This window comes from Pinus tabuliformis, chromosome 8 (genome assembly GCF_031772625.1).
Source record: "Pinus tabuliformis cultivar Carrire ecotype Pingquan chromosome 8, CPIR1, whole genome shotgun sequence".
NCBI classification, from domain to species: domain Eukaryota; kingdom Viridiplantae; phylum Streptophyta; class Pinopsida; order Pinales; family Pinaceae; genus Pinus; species Pinus tabuliformis.
This window is the reverse complement of record NC_142294.1, coordinates 1,462,813,840-1,462,830,668: the sequence shown is the minus strand read 5'-3', so window position 1 is coordinate 1,462,830,668 and position 16,829 is coordinate 1,462,813,840. Positions and strand designations below refer to the sequence as shown.

The following is a 16,829-nucleotide window of genomic DNA, read 5'->3' as shown; positions in this document are numbered from 1 at the left end:
ATATGGGCTTCTTAAAGTGAGGATAAACTTTTTAAGTGAAATATTTTTTATGAAGATAAACTCCTTAAGTGAAATATGTTTTTATCATAAACTAATGAGAGCATATATATAAAACGCTCATATAGTTAAAACACAAACAGAAGATAAATATTGAAAAAAGAAAAGAACACACAAATATATAATATAGAAAAAAAACATATAAGAATTTCATATGTGCTTCTTAAACATACCAAACTTAAAATTGAGTATTAACTTTAAGTGAAATCTGTTTTTATTCTAAACTATAAGTGAAATATGTTTTTATTCTAAACTATAGAGGGTGTATATTTTAAATTATATATATTTGGAAAAACACAATTTAGATTGATTTAAATATAAAGAGTATTTATAAAAATGTTACCAAATTCCTTATAGTCATGTAAGGAATACATTATGAAACATGAGTTCTTGTCATTAGCCATCACTCTAAATTGAGAAGCCCGTGGAAAAATGAAAATTTACAAACTCTATTAACATGTAATCAAACTGGGAGTGCTTTATGGTCCATATTGTTTGATATCACTGGAACATGTCAGTTTATAAACAAAAATGAAAAAACTTTTACAGAGCACATCAGAAGCCTGAACCTGCGTCTCCTTTTATTATATTATTCAAAAACATACAACACATACTACATACATACAAGCACAATGTAATCGATGGAATAACTGGGAAGTAACTGGATATGTTTATTCTATCAACTGGAGAACCGCTTCCTACACACATCTACACATTATGTAACCTTCCTCTACGGCCACAGCAGGTCTAATATGACATCCTCATACCGCGTGAGAGATCAGCCAGAGATCTCGATGGATTTGGGTTGCGGAGGTTGGGGTTCAGGCTGCTTCGGCACTGTCACGGTCAGCACCCCGTTTTCCATGCTCGCCTTTACCTCTTCCACCTTCACATTCTCCGACAGCCGGAAACGCCGAAGGAATTTTCCACGAGATCGCTCAATGCGGTGCCATTTGTCGTTCTTGTGCTCTTCTTCTTTGCTGCGCTCCCCGCTTATTTGCAGAACTCTTTGGCCCTCTTCCAACTCTATTTTCACCTCCTCTTTCTTCAAACCTGGAAGATCAGCTTTGAAAATGTGTGCCTCTGGCGTTTCCTTCCAGTCGATCTGAATATTGGCTACCGCAGAAGCTTCCCTTACAAATTGCCCAGATGGTCCCCCGCTGGCCAAATCTGTGAATGCTTGGAAAGGATCCCATACTTCCAAGGAGAAGGGATCGAATGACCTCCGGCCGAAAAAGCTGGGAATTATCGACATTTTCAACTAGTAATGAATTACTGCAATATTCGATTGGAATGAATAGAGAAAAACAACACTCTAATCTCTCAGTGTTTGGATTTCAAGATCGATCTCCGACTACATCAGGAGAGATGTTAGTTTCTATTTTTATAAGACGAGGAGGAACCGTCTAGTCGACTCTATAACGCAAGAGGTTCGAGATGATTCTGAAATGCTGGCAAGAGGATACAGCTGTAAGCTCCAGACCATTCTTACAGCAACATGTGAATTTTCACTTTGCCGTATTATTGTTATTCGACCTTATCCATCCAATGTAATTGTTTCTCCAGAACCATCTAGCCTCTCACACTGTTCAGGAAGTATGGCCTACGGTCACATGGCGGTCATATGGTATATGCTACATAATCGAGAAGAAACGATGTGGATGTCCGAATTGATGTTAGATATGCAGAGGTGTAGCCTGCCACATAGGGACGCGGGATCTGACGCCTAATTCTTTCTCATTGAGTATTGTTTCTCTAGAACCATCTAGCGTCACACATTGTTCAAGAAGTATGGCCTCCAAATTTGATTTACGTAGGGCACAACAGCTAGGCCCCACCATGCCTTTCTTCATAAGGGTGTCTCAGGTTGATATTTGGTTGTAGAACATTGGCCAAGAGAAACATATAATTTTGTGAGGGGAATCCCAGGTCCACAAACGTGCAAAGAGAACAACATGGGGGAGAGATTGCACACGTGAAGTAATGTGTTCATAGAATTCTAAAGCTGCAATCTTACCTTCAACAATATGATCCCCCTAAACCAATTTGTCCTGACCATGAGACATGGTTATGCTAGCTTGACAAAGATTAGCTCGACATTTTTCTCATTCTTCCCCCACATAGTCTGGGATCCAAATTTCCCATCCGTGTGGCCAGAAAGTATTTGTCAATAATGCTTGGGGGCCTCTCCCAATGCTTTCCAAGTTGGAAAAACCCCTCTGATTTAGAGCATATATGATATGATATGAAAGAGAATGGAAACCAAACATGCCTTTGATAACATCCAATCCCACTAGTACCTTCTTCCTATCTCCAACACCCAACTAAGGTTGCTGCTAAGCCAAGGAATAACGATCCTGAGACTTATCCACATTTTTTATTTATTGTATTTCGAAAAGGTTTCATCACTAATCCACTCCTCCAAACCTCTGTGATGGATATTTTGTCCATCATAATACTCCGCCAAAGTCCCTGTTCCCTGAATATATGCCATAACCTCGTAGCTAGAAGATAAAGATTAAAGGTTCTAATATTCAGGATGCCCCAACCAACTTTTTTCACTGATCAAGAAATTAGGTGCAAGCCAGCAAGTTGAATCACCCTTCTGGATCCCAACCCGAACCATAGGAATTTTGTCACAATGGATTCAATTTTTTTATAACATCTTGGGGAATGTGGAAGAGATGCATTCAGTATAATAGGATACCCTAAAAGACCGCTCTAATCATGATGACCCTTCCTCCTAAAGTTAGACACCTATGGTCCCAATGAAATAATGTCTTCTCAAATTTAAGACCAAGCCACTCCCAATTAAAATTACTATATCCACAAGGATTTAAGTAACAACCTAAGTATTTGAATCCATTTGACAAAGGGCGGATCTTAACGTCAAACATTACTGCAATTTTCTTAATCTCCACCGAATCTGTGTCCTCAGAAATTATCTATGATTTGTCTTTGTTTATTTTGAGGCCAGAAGCATTGTTAAATTTCTAGAAGAAGTTGAAGAAAACTTCCCATTCTGAGGTACTAACAACCTTAGCACAAATAATGTCATCCAAAAACAGTGAATGTGTTAGATGAAAATTTATAGATATCTTACAACATTTGATTTCTCCAACAACCTTCCTGGCATTAATTCCCCTTTGAAATTCTTCCATTATTAGAATGAATAATAGTGGCGATAATGCACACCCTTGTATGAGTCCTCTATTGATTTTGAAAAATATTGTGGGCTCCCCATTGATGAGAACCACCAATGATGTTGATTTGACACATCACATGATCCATTGGAATGCCTATGGCTGAAACTGGCTATATATAGGACCATTGTTAGGAACTCCCAATCCACACAATTGTATGCTCGAATGAGATCAATTTTCATTAAACATGAGTTTTGTTTCCTAAATTTTACTAAGTGAATAACTTCTTGTGTTATGGCTATAGCATCGTGGATTCTCCTGTTTAAGCAAAATCCAAACTGCTCCAACAAAATATGTGGAGAGATGATGTTCTTGATACGGTTAGCGATAATCTTAGACATCATCTTATAGATAGAGTTGCATAATGAGATTGCCCTATAATCTTTAAAAGGCCGAGCATTCGATTTCTTAGGAATAAGAGTTCGAAAAGTGGAATTGATTGCACTTGGGATTCATCCGGACATTCTGATTGCTTCCACCATATTGACCAAATTTGGGCCCATGAGTTCGAAGAAGTGAATAAAGAATTCACTAGACCATCCATCAGGCTCTAGACTCTTTTCCTTAGCAATCTCCTTTAGTGTTTGAAGCAGCTCCTCCACGGTGACTGGCTCATCCATCACTGTAGTGTTCTCAACACTGACCCATGTAGGAAAGTAATCCTCTAAGTAATTAGGTATTGTTTCTCCAGAACCAGCTAGCCTCTCACATTGTTCAAGAAGTATGGCCATATGGTATATGCTACTGGTGAGCTCCAGTATTGTAGCAATAATGCTACAACTCCTGGGGCTTCCTGTCTCTCATTTTATCAACCCGGTAGTTCGTACAAACTTGGAAGCGACGGTGCTATATGCACAAGTACTAGCTCTTGTCGCAGCTGTCACTTGGTCAGCTGGCACAAGTCCGCTAGGGCTCAAGCCAACTTCTATAGGCTCTCAGAAGAAGCTTGCTAATTGATGGACGAAAGCTAATCTCAAAGGAAAGTTACTCTACTTGACAAAAAATGGACTGAAAGCAAATCAAAGCATGTAAACCTAGGAAACCCTAATTTAACTAGTCTGACCTCTACAATGCATGAAATGTAAATGCAACTTCTACCAATGCTGTCACTACCTCTGATAAATGAAAATGCATCGTTCTAAACTACTTGCATCATGAAAGTTATGTTTTTGTATTTTCTGTTAAGTGTGTGGGATGATGGTGATCTTGAGCTAACTAGGGTTTGGTTGTGCAGATGGGATGGAGAAGGAAGGAAAGCGTGGGATAGGTTGGGGAGGCTAGGAGAGGTCCCTAGGGATCCTTAGCACCCATCCACAGAGGTTCCTCGCATTCAGATGCTCAGCAACCGAGAGAGTGGCCTCCTACAGGAGGGCTGTGGAGAATCCTACAAGATACTCTGTTTTCTACAGGATGTCTATAAATGGCTACAGGATGACCTACCGTGAGTGTTTAGAGTGATGGAGGAATGATGAAATGGTAGAGGGAGATGTGTAAGGTAGGGATGAGGCTGGTGATGGCTTTAGAAGTGGAAGATTAGGATGGGAAGTGAGTGTAGGGAGGAGGATGGAAGGTGGAGGGCTATGTCAACGAAAGGCTAGAGAATGGAAATACGTGAGGAATGAAAGACTTTGTGAGGTAACAGAGCGGAGCAGGGGTCAAAGAGATGTCTGCATGCGTGATCAAGATGGAGGACAAAGTGATGGAACGAGAGAGAGCAGTGTAAGTGAAACAAATGCTTATGACTGTCATTTAACCAAAAATGCATCAACCTAAACTACTTGTGCTTGTAAATTCGATGAGCAGCAATCTAAACGTGAAAGAGAACGTGCATGAAGCTGTGGTAAGGAAGTGTGGTGCAGGTGTGAATCATGTAGAAGCAGCTAACTTAACGTGACTGTGTTGGCAGCAATCATGGAATAAAGAAATGCGTATTTTTGGTGGTTAATCATGGACTTCACTCCAATCCCAGATGAGACGGCAGTGAGCCTTAACAACCTTTTTGTTGGAGCTCCAATCGATTATATCTATCCTCTGCTACACTAAGCAAATGGAAACAAATTCACTATAAGAAATCTCCTATCTAACTCATGAAAAAGACCAACTCAACAACCTGTAATTCGAATTGCATGTGTAAATGGAAAGATCACAGTGCTGAAATGAAATGGAAACAACACTACAGCAGAGGGGATCTATGGCTCTCAGGTTGGGCCCTAACCTGAGAGCTATAGTCTCCTTAAGAAAAACTCAGAACTAGATCACAAACTGCCTTCTTTATTCATAACTGATATCATGCCAAATTGGCTTACAAAAAGGAACGAAAACTGAACTATGCTCCAAAATTACAATAGCAATACGAGAGTTTCAACAACCTATCTAAGGCTAAAGCCTTCATACTTATACAAAAACGATGATCCAACAAGTGTCCTACATTTTAGGAGCTCGGCTGTCCAACTAGAGTTTAACTACTGATCCTGTAGGATGGTCATAATTGTTGTTCCTGTAGAGCAGTTTATAACTGCTGTTCCTGTAGAACAGCTGGCCGTTTTTTAAGCTCGGAGGGGAGATGGATTAGAGCTCGGAGTTCTTGATGGGAATCACGAGGGATGTCCCTAGAACCGGGACATCCTCTCCCAAAACCCGCAGTGCCACCTCGTTGTCTCCTTAACTCCTTTTTCGTTGTCTTTTGCTCCCTTTTAATGCCAAAACCTAGAATCAAAATGCATTAGTCACGTAGAGAGAGTGCCTACCCTTCTTCCTACAAACAACATGAATAAACTAAGAAATGCATGCATAAGCAATAAAAAATGAATGGTTTGAGCAAGTCGAATAGGCCAAAATGAGCCCAAATTGTACCAAAATTGGGGCTCATCATCACCCCCCAGCTGAACCATTTGCTCATCCTTGAGCAACCTTGCTCCTGCTCCTTGTCCTTGGCCGAGGATTCGGGATCGGAACAGGCTCTTTCTTTTCTGGTTTTGATGGCCCTGCCTTCTCTGCCCCTGGTGGTGATGAGGGTGATGCTTCCTTCCCCTTTCCTATTTCCTTGAGTCGGGCTTCGGAAGGCGACTGGCCTATTTTTCGTGTCCAGGAAGTTATTTTTAGGCTCCCTTTTTCTGGGGTGGCTGATGTTTTAGAGGGGGTCCTTGCACTGGGTGAAGTAGGGACATCCCCTGAAGTGGTTTGGCTGCTGGGTGGAGGTTGTGGCTTGCCCGTGGTCATCCTCTTGCTTCTCCTGACTTCAGGTGGTAGAGGGGTCTCCCTCTCTCTTTTCTCTTTCGGTTTTGGAGGTGTGCTGAGGGCAGCCAGTGCCACTGCTGCCTCCTTCTCAAGAACGCCAGCCTTCTCTTTCTTGCGCTTTGCTATCTCGGAGCTCCTTGTAGAGGGCCTCTCCTTTTTAGATTTCGGGCTTCCTATGGAAGACCCTGCTTTGCCCGCTTCCGGGCTTCCTGTAGAAGATTCTTTCTTTGTCTTCGGACTCTCTATAGGAGGCTGTATCTCAATGACCTTCGGGCCTCTTGTAGAAGCCCCTCTTTCCAATCTTGGGCTTCTTGTAGAAGCCTTTTTCTCCGTTTTTGGGCCTCCTGTAGAAGCCTATCCTCCAATGATTTTCGGGCTTCCTGTAGAAGCCTTGGTTGTTGTTCTTGGGCTTCCTGTAGAAGCCTGTTCCTTACTGATCTTCGGGCTTCCTGTAGAAGCCTTTATCTTTGTTTTCGGGCTTCCTGTAGAAGCCTGTTTTTGTGTTTTCGGGTTTCCTGTAGAAGCCTGTGCTTGCGTTCCTGTAGATGCAACTTCCGCCACCTTTTCCTGCTTGGCTGCGTGGATTTTGCTTTTGGCTTTGCCTGCAGGAGCTGACGAGGTGCTTGGGCTGGCAGGGACCACCTCAGTCTTGACTGCCCTACTTTTCAACCTCTGTTCCCTTGCTGACAGGATGGGGGTGTCTTCTTTTGCTCTGTCATCCTTTCCCTCCTCCTTTTCCTTTCGTTCTTCCTTCTGTGTTGGAGTCGGGACCCTTTTGCTTTTCCCTTTCTTACTCTTGGCTACGGGCTCTTCTTCTTCACCGCTAGAGGACTCCATTTCTTCAAGCAACATTTTTATGTCCCCTTCCCGTGTTAAGTTCCTAAATGATTCCCATGCGAGGGGGACTTTATATGAGTGAAGAGCATCCTCCACAAGCAATTTTATCAGCCCATGATGGGCTATCTGATCAGGGATTCCGTCCTTGAGCTTTGTAGAGCACTCCATCAAGGACTGCAGTAAAAAGTAAGGAATGCTCAGCCTCTGTGCTGCAGGGAGGTCAATCTGGTGTCTTAGTTCATTGAGCAGCCTGAAGTGATACGCATATATGATGCTGTAACGACCCTCACAGGTGATATATTTCATAATTTGCAAACTGACTTCGTTCCACGGTGGCAACAGGCTTGTCCTTTTCACCCCATTTTTGTCCTCTGTGAATGATTCTTCAAGCGGGAAGAACTCCTTCTTTGCTTGCTGGCTCTGCTTCCGCTCTTCTTTATCCCACGGTAGACCCATGGGCAGTTCCGTGACTCGACTTATGTGCTCTGGGGTGAGTTGGAGGCTGAGGCCTCAGAAGCTTACCGTGGCCAGTGTCAGGGATTTAGGCTTCAAGGCCTGCAAGAATTCTTCGGTTACTTCATCATCGTAGCCTTGTAGCTTATCACAAAAAGGCATCCATTGTGCTCTGGTGAAGAGCTCAACCACTGCCGGGTTTCTCCTTAATTTGGCAGAATCTGTGGGTTCTCGCCTGATAAACCCACCGGGCATGACGAACACAGTGGTTTTGACCAAAGGCGGTAGATATAAAGGAAATTCGGTCTTATAGACAGAGCATGCAATGAATTCACAAAACCACAGTCTAATTATACTACTATCCTGTAGAAGCAATAGTATAGGCATGGTAATCCAATATCTTTTATGACCAGACTGTGAATAATGACCTTGCCACCTTTGAAAACCAATTGCGGAAGGAGTTTCAGGGTTACCTCTTTTCCGCCACCTTTTTTTTTTACGTGAAGACTTCACCTTCCTGTAGATACTGCTTTCCTGTAGATACTGCTTCCTGTAGGACTGCGTTCCTGTAGAAACTGTTCCTGTAGGAGCAGTGCGCAGACTTCGGGGGGAGCTATAGTTGGACAGCGGTCGAGAGGTGCCTTACCAGCGTTCAGGTAGCCGAGAGCTTGGCGTATCAACATGCAGAGGTAATCAGAGGAGTTACTCGAGTCTTTGAAGTGAGGTTGATGGATATACACGCTTAATCGAGCCGATTAGTTTTTGAATCGGCGCAGCTCGTGGCGCGGGGGGTGAGTTGTCCCCGTCGGACTGTTGGGTGACGTCACCCATCATCCGCCTGCACATTCACTTGCTGCTGCATTCATTCCCACAGATCTGCCGCCGCCCTTTTCGATTAAACTCGTTTCACGGTTGACGGGACTGATCTTCACGTGCGTGCTGCGTGTGTCCTTTGTTGTGGCTACCACCTCATCATCCTACTATCCCTTCACTAGCCGATGTGGCCAGTCAACTGGCCTTACGGCCGCTCAACCATTCACCTTTATGCCATGCAAAACAAATCAAAGTAATATCCATGCGATTTGATGGAGAGAAGGATTAGAACACTTACCTGCGCGCGTCTGCATATGATTTTCAGGTTTTTGGACGACGGATCTACCTGCTGCATGTGGCTTACACAGTCCGGAGGCTCGTGGTCACGGGATGCTGGCATTGTGGTGGACGTTCTGGTTGCATGCGCCCGCGTTTTGCTTGCAGATGGCTGGCCGATGAATGGCATCCACTCCTGCAGGTTTGACTGCTACAGGATTCCCGCGGGAGCCTTGCAACAGTCTCACCTCCTTGGGTGCATGCTGCATGCTGGCAGTTCTGGCTTCTCGATCACGATCCCAGCGCTTCTGATGCATAACGTGGATGTGGTATGGCTCTCGGTGCTTGGTTTTTCTTTGACAGATGTTTTTTCACGAGAACTCATTGCTTTGTTGTGCTGCTGCAGGGATCTTGGTTGCATGGCGACGAGGATGGTGGAGCAAGATAATAGCAATGTTCAGGGGTGCCATCAGTGGCATGCATGCATTCAATCCATTCCTCAGTCGCTAGATCTTCATTTAAAACACATTTCGGCCATCGCAACCTTCTACAGGAAGTTTCCTGTAGAACACAGAGCTTCCTGTAGAAATTTTGCACTTTCCTGTAGAAGATCCGCGTCTTCCTGTAGCAAGACTGTCTGTTCCTGTAGAAAACTGTATCTTCCTGTAGAAGATCCAAATCATGATGAAAATTGCACATACCTTGAAAAACATTGTTATTCTTGGAGGAGGTGTTGATGACATCCTTTGATAGCATGATGAAGGCCCCTGGCTTGGAGTGGAGAGGCTTCTTCTCCTCCATAGAACATCTGCATGCAAAACTTTTATTGTGCTTATTGATTTTTCCCTTTTTTTTTCTTTTTTTTTTTGAAAAGATAGCAGGGGCGCCCCAAAGAGGTTTTCACCCTTGCTACCTGCCCTGAGCGCCTCAGAGAGGTTTTCACTCAAGGATCTTTTTTTTTTTTTTTTTTAACTTTCTCCTTTTTTTTTGAAAGACAATAGGAGCGCCTCAATGAGGTTTTCACCCCTACTGCCTGCCTTGGGCGCCTCAGAGAGGTTTTCACCCAAGGATCTTTATTATTTTTTCCTTTTTTTTTTCTTCTCTTTTTTTCTTTTTTTTTTTTTCTTTTTTTTTTCTTTTTTTTTTCTTTTTTTTTTTTTCTTCAGGGTATGCCCAAAATGGAGGCAGAACCCTTCTCTATGACCAAAACAGATTTCTCCATAGTGCTGATAAACTCTTATCTTGAGGGAGGCTTCCTGTAGATCTTCAATCAGTGCCCATTGACAAGCATGGGAATGGCTTCCTCATCAATGGTTCGAATGAGGACAGATCCATTGTCATGGCACTGCTCCACTACATATGGTCCTAGCCATCTGGTTCTCAACTTCCCCTTGAAATCTTTGAATCTGGAGTCATACAACAAAGCCCAATCTCCCGGCTGAAATTGCTTGTCATGGAGATGTTGGTCATGCCACACCTTCCTCTGAAGTTGAACCACTTCTGAGTGAAGGAGGGCCTGCATGCGGTGCTCATCCAGCCCATTCAGCTGCAACAACCTTTCTTACTGTGCATGGCTGAGATCTAAGTCCAGCTGAGCTGCCATCCTCAAAGTGTTATACTCAAACTCAATGGACAGCAAAGCCTTCTTCCCATAGACCAGCTCATAAGGTGTGAAGCCGGTGGTGGTCTTCCAAGTGGTGTTGTAAGCCCAGGTGGCTTCAACCAGGCGATCTGCCCAGTCCTTTCTGCTGCTGCTCACCACTTTGGTCAAGATCCCCTCTAATGCTCTATTGGTGACCTCCACCTGCCCATTTGCTTGAGGATGATAGGGAGTGGAGGTTCTATGCTTGATCTTGTGATGAGCTAAGAGATCTTCAACCAAGTGGGAGGTGAACTGGCTCCCTTGATCGGTGACCAGCTCTCTTGGATAGCCAAACTTATAGAAGATGTTCTCTCTTAAGAACTCGGCCACTTTTTCTTCTGTTGCTGCTTTGATGGCTTTGGTCTCTGCCCACTTCGTCAGGTAGTCAGTGCACACAATGATGTAGGATCTTTGCCTCGAAGAGGGATTGATTGGACCCACAAAGTCCATGCCCCACTTCTCAAATGGCTCAAGAGTCACTTGAGGTTGGAGAGGCATCTCATCCCTTTGGGTCGGTTTCCCCATTCTTTGGCATTGGTCGCACTGGCTGACATATCTTCTGACATCTTGATGCAGTGTGGGCCAATAGTAGCCTGCCTGCAGAATCTTGAAGGCAGTTCTCTTTGCTGCAAAATGTCCTCCACAAGGCCCATCGTGACAGGTGAGGAGGATGTCAAAGACTTCCTCTTCCCTTACACAACGCCTTAAGATCTGATCGGGGCCAAGCTTGAATAGATTGCCCCCAATCCAGGTAAATGAGGCACTCTTTCTGATGATTTTGCTCTTCTCTTTTGAAGAGAGGTGCGGAGGGAACTGAGCTGAAACAAGGTAGTTTGCTATATCAGCAAACCATGGAGAGAGTACTGATATAGCAAACAGATGCTCATCAGGCATCTGGTCATCCACCGTCCCATCTTCATCTGCAGACAAATCCAATCTAGACAAGAAGTCAGCAACAACATTTTCTCTCCCTGGTTTATCAACAATGGTTAGATCAAACTGCTGCAATAAAAGTAACCATCTAATAATACGAGCATTCACATCTGGTTTATTCATCAAGTATCTAATAGCAGCATGGTCAATATGTACAAAAGTCTGGTAACCGGTAATATAATGTCGGAACTTGTTCAGTGCATGGACCACAGCTAAGAATTCCTTCTCGGTTACAGTGTAGTTTAGCTCGGCTTTGGACAAGTTTTTGCTAACGAAGTAAATGGCATATGGAAGTTTTTCCTCAACTTGTCCTAAGGCTGCACCTATGGCTTTGTTTGAGGCGTCAGTGTGGATGTGGAAAGGTAGGGCCCAGTTTGGACCTCTCAAGATTGGTGCTGACACCAACTTGTCCTTTATCTCATTCAAACTCCTCTGACAATCGTCAGTCCACTTAAACTCCACATCTTTTGCCAACAGACCAAACAATGGTGAGGCTAACTTGCTGAAGTCCTTAATGAATCTCCGGTAGTATCCTGCTAATCCCAAGAAACTCCGGACATCCCTTACTTTTTGAGGAGGTGGAACCCTCTTGATGAGAGCAATTTTGTTGGGATCCACCTGCAATCCTTGGGAAGAAATAGTATGGCCTAGCACGGTCCCCTCAGTCATTAGGAATTCACATTTTTCAGGACTAAGGGACAAGTTCATCTCAGTGCACTTGGTTAGGACCTTTCCCAAGTTGGACAATGCTTCCTGGAAGTTGGCCCCATAAGGGGTAAAGTCATCCATGTATATTTCCACTGCATCATGGACCAACTCCGAGAAGATGCTCAAGACAGCTCTCTGAAAAGTAGCAGGAGCATTGCATAGCCCAAAGGGAAGGACTCTGTAGGCAAAGGTACCCCAAGGACAGGTGAAGGTGGTCTTATCTTGGTCTTCCGGGCTGATTTGGATTTGATTGTACCCGCTAAACCCATCCAGGAAAGAGAAGAACTTCTTTCCTGCCAGTCCATCCAACACTTGATCTATGAAGGGTAGGGGGAAATGGTCTTTCTTGGTAGCTTTGTTCAGCTCACAGTAATCTACACAGATCCTCCACTTCCCATTCTTCTTGGGAACCAACACTAGAGGGGACACCCATTCACTATCTGAGATGGGGTAGATGAATCCGGCATCCAACAGTTTTTGCAACTCTTCCTTGACAATGTACTTAAGGGCTGGATTCATTCTCCCCTGGGGTTGCCTAACTGGTTTACAATCCTCTTTGATGTATATATGATGGGTACAGACCGAGGGATGGACTCCTTTCATCTCCTTATAGCTCCAAGCAAAGGCATCTAAGTGGCTGGCCAATAGGCTACACAACTCCTTCTCCTGGGAAGGAGATAGGGAGGAGTTGATCTTTAATGCTCTCTCAGGGCCAAACTCCACACTTTTGACTCTGGGAGTGACAGGGACGGTTGTACAAAGGTCCACTGAGGTGCTAGCTTGGGCATCCTCCACCAACTTCTCTAAAGATAGTGCACTGGAAGGTGGATTCTGGATCAGGGTCTCAATCAGATCATCCTCGGTAGGAGGGTCTCTTCTATTGGTATCTAGGGTGCACAGAGGTGCAGAGTACACCTCGTCTTCCTCTCCTTCCTCCAACCAGAGTGGTAAATCATGCTCTAAAGAAGGTTGGGCAGGAGGGTATAGGACTAGCTGCTTGGACATGGGACCATTCTTGATGGTCATGTTTCCTGCCCGACAACTTATGTAAGCATCTGCAGTAGCTAACCATGGCCTTCCCAAGATGAGAGGATATCCAGTAAGCTTGGCCTTTGGTTGCAGAACCAGGAAGTCTGCAGGGTATTCCCAAGAATCAATAGAGGCCAAGACATCCTCCACAATCCCTTCGGGAGTCACGGTGGAGCGATCTGCTAATTGCAGTACTGTCGAGGTCTTCCTCAAGGAACCCTGAAGATTGAGTTTAAGCATGGTATCTCTGGTCATCACATTGATGGCTGCCCCCAGATCAATCAAGGTGTGGGGGATAATGGTGCCATTGATGTGAACATCTACTACAGGGCTTCCAGGATCTAGGTACTTTGGGCAGATGACTTGTCCTAGCATAAGGTCAGGCAGTTGTCCTATGACATTGATAGTTGAGGCATCTTTCTTCCGTCTGCCTGGGTGTTTGAAACACTTCTCCTTAACCAGCTTGTTATATATAGGCACATCCTTGATGGCTTGGAGAAGTGGGATTTTTACACACAACTGCTTGAGCTCACCCAAAAGCTCATCTTCTTCGGGGTTAGGTTGTGTGGTGGTTGTTAGTCTCTCAGGAAAGGGTGGAATAGGCTTTGGTTCACTCTCCTGATGGTTTTCCTCATCCTCTGGGGGAGGAAGTTGGTGATCTGGAAGAGTCTTTCCAGATCTAAGATTGATCTCCTGGATCTCCACAGCATAAGTAGGGCATGAGGTCTCCCCAGTATATACCTGCTGAGCCTGTCTATTGTTGGGGTTCGGGTTCGGTTGAGCAGGCATCTGAGGTTGCCTAGGAGGAGCAGGAGGTAAAGGCTGAGGTTGAACTGGCGGTGGAGGCAAAATGGCAGGAGGAGTGTTGTATTGGGGCCTCCACCCCGACTGAGGAGCACTCCATTGAGGCTGCGACTGGGTATGTGAGTGATATGGATGAGAGGGAGGTTGAGTAGAATACTGAGGTGGATAAGACCATGGAGGAGGCATGGACCAAGAAGGATGAGTAGGGGGACCCCAGGAAGGCATAGGAGTCGATTGGTTGGGGTTGTAATAAGCTTGAGATGCCCCTTGCATCCCCTGCTGATAAGGTCTAGATCCTTGAGGCCTCCGTTGGTTGATGAAGTAGAGAGGTTCAGTGGGGGCTTCAGTCCCTTGGTACATGGCTTTAAATCCAGGTAAGGTTGGACACTGATTTGTTGGGTGGTCCTCCTCACAAACGAAACACACTTCAACCGAATGCAATGGACATTCGTTCTTAGGGTGTCTTCTGGTGCACCTAGGACAGAAGATAGCCAAGGCTCTCTCAGCTTCTTCTTTCTTCTGCTGGATCCTGAATGTGTCCAGCTGCATGGCAATGGTCTGTCTCACCTCACTCTTAAGATCTTCTAATTGGTTTGTAAACTCATGTTTGGAGAAAGGGACACCAGTGGAGAGGAGATTTCTTCTCCCTCTTTTCCTAGCTACCCTAGAATGATTTCGGAACACAGTCTTGATGTCCTCATAAGGCAGTTGGTAAATGTCCCCCCCAGCTAACATGTGAAGGGTGTCTAAGAGATCTTCAGGGACTCCTCGGAGTAGAACCAACTTGAGGGTCAAGTGTGCACCTGGCCCGTTTATAGCTAAGTTGGAACCTCTCCTCATAATCCTCTAAAGACTCATCATTCCCCATGGTCATTCGAAAGATCTCTCCCTTAGTTTCCTTGGACCTACAATAATCCCTATACTTGGTATTGAAGGCTTGCTGCATCTGAGCCCAAGTAGCTATGCTATTCCCAGGTAATCCCATGAACCAGCGTAGGGCTGCATTCTTAAGGGTGGAAGGGAAAAGCTTCAGCTTTTGCTCATCTTCAGTATAGTCATAGGTTCTACAAAGGATAGCAAACTCAAAAAAGAAGGTATCAGGATCCTCAGTGGTCAGTCCATGGAAGTGAGGCAAAGCAGAGGGGCTAATGTTTTTCATTTTCATCTCTCCATTGGTCTCTCGGATGGGGAAAGCTCCTTCTATTCTCTCATCTTCTCTCCTATTATCAGCCATGGCTACAGATGGAGTGGTCTCTAACTCTTCTTCTTCTATAGGGTCTTGGTATATCTTCGGATGTTCACCTATAGGTTCCTCTGGGTCACGGTCACCAAAGAAGAGTGAAGGGTGACTCAGTGATGTGGTGGGGGTGTTTGGTAGGAATTTGCCTGATCTATCACGGTTCCTACGAGGCATGAAATGGAAAGGACTTTTCTTTCTTTTGTTTTGAGCTTTTGTTTTTTCTTTGGTACCTGCAAAACTGAAACAAAGTGATCTACAACTAACTATATTGCTCAAATGAAATTGCAAAATTGGAAAGCTAATCTAGGAAAGCAAGAAATATTAATCTAGGAAAGCAGGAAATGCTAATCTAGGAAAGCAAGAAATGCTAAGCTACTTTTGCAAAAAGGAAAATGAAGTAAACTACTGAGCAGAAGTAAGAGCATGGAAGTAGAAGAAAAGCAACAATTACTAATACTCTGACGCTTCCCCGGCAACGGCGCCAAAAAGATGGTGAGCTCCAGTATTGTAGCAATAATGCTACAACTCCTGGGGCTTCCTGTCTCTCATTTTATCAACCCGGTAGTTCGTACAAACTTGGAAGCGACGGTGCTATATGCACAAGTACTAGCTCTTGTCGCAACTGTCACTTGGTCAGTTGGCACAAGTCCGCTAGGGCTCAAGCCAACTTCTATAGGCTCTCAGAAGAAGCTTGCTAATTGATGGACGAAAGCTAATCTCAAAGGAAAGTTACTCTACTTGACAAAAAATGGACTGAAAGCAAATCAAAGCATGTAAACCTAGGAAACCCTAATTTAACTAGTCTGACCTCTACAATGCATGAAATGTAAATGCAACTTCTACCAATGCTGTCACTACCTCTGATAAATGAAAATGCATCGTTCTAAACTACTTGCATCATGAAAGTTATGTTTTTGTATTTTCTGTTAAGTGTGTGGGATGATGGTGATCTTGAGCTAACTAGGGTTTGGTTGTGCAGATGGGATGGAGAAGGAAGGAAAGCGTGGGATAGGTTGGGGAGGCTAGGAGAGGTCCCTAGGGATCCTTAGCACCCATCCACAGAGGTTCCTCGCATTCAGATGCTCAGCAACCGAGAGAGTGGCCTCCTACAAGAGGGCTGTGGAGAATCCTACAGGATACTCTGTTTTCTACAGGATGTCTATAAATGGCTACAGGATGACCTACCGTGAGTGTTTGGAGTGATGGAGGAATGATGAAATGGTAGAGGGAGATGTGTAAGGTAGGGATGAGGCTGGTGATGGCTTTAGAAGTGGAAGATTAGGATGGGAAGTGAGTGTAGGGAGGAGGATGGAAGGTGAAGGGCTATGTCAACGAAAGGCTAGAGAATGGAAATACGTGAGGAATGAAAGACTTTGTGAGGTAACAGAGCGGAGCAGGGGTCAAAGAGATGTCTGCATGCGTGATCAAGATGGAGGACAAAGTGATGGAACGAGAGAGAGCAGTGTAAGTGAAACAAATGCTTATGACTGTCATTTAACCAAAAATGCATCAACCTAAACTACTTGTGCTTGTAAATTCGATGAGCAGCAATCTAAACGTGAAAGAGAACGTGCATGAAGCTGTGGTAAGGAAGTGT

General features: G+C 44.4%; 1 protein-coding gene across 1 annotated transcript; it reads right to left on the bottom strand.

The window, feature by feature from the left end:
• Positions 1 to 484: 484 nt before the first annotated feature.
• LOC149241317 (17.8 kDa class I heat shock protein-like) lies at positions 485 to 1,548 on the bottom strand. The gene is made up of 2 exons (XM_089373931.1): positions 782 to 1,548; positions 485 to 751 (listed from the first exon to the last, which is right to left on the bottom strand). The coding sequence occupies exon 1, from the start codon at positions 1,310 to 1,312 to the stop codon at positions 836 to 838; it is 477 nt and encodes a 158-aa protein (XP_089230057.1). The 5' UTR covers positions 1,313 to 1,548; the 3' UTR covers positions 485 to 751; positions 782 to 835.
• Between the last annotated feature and the right edge of the window lie 15,281 nt (positions 1,549 to 16,829).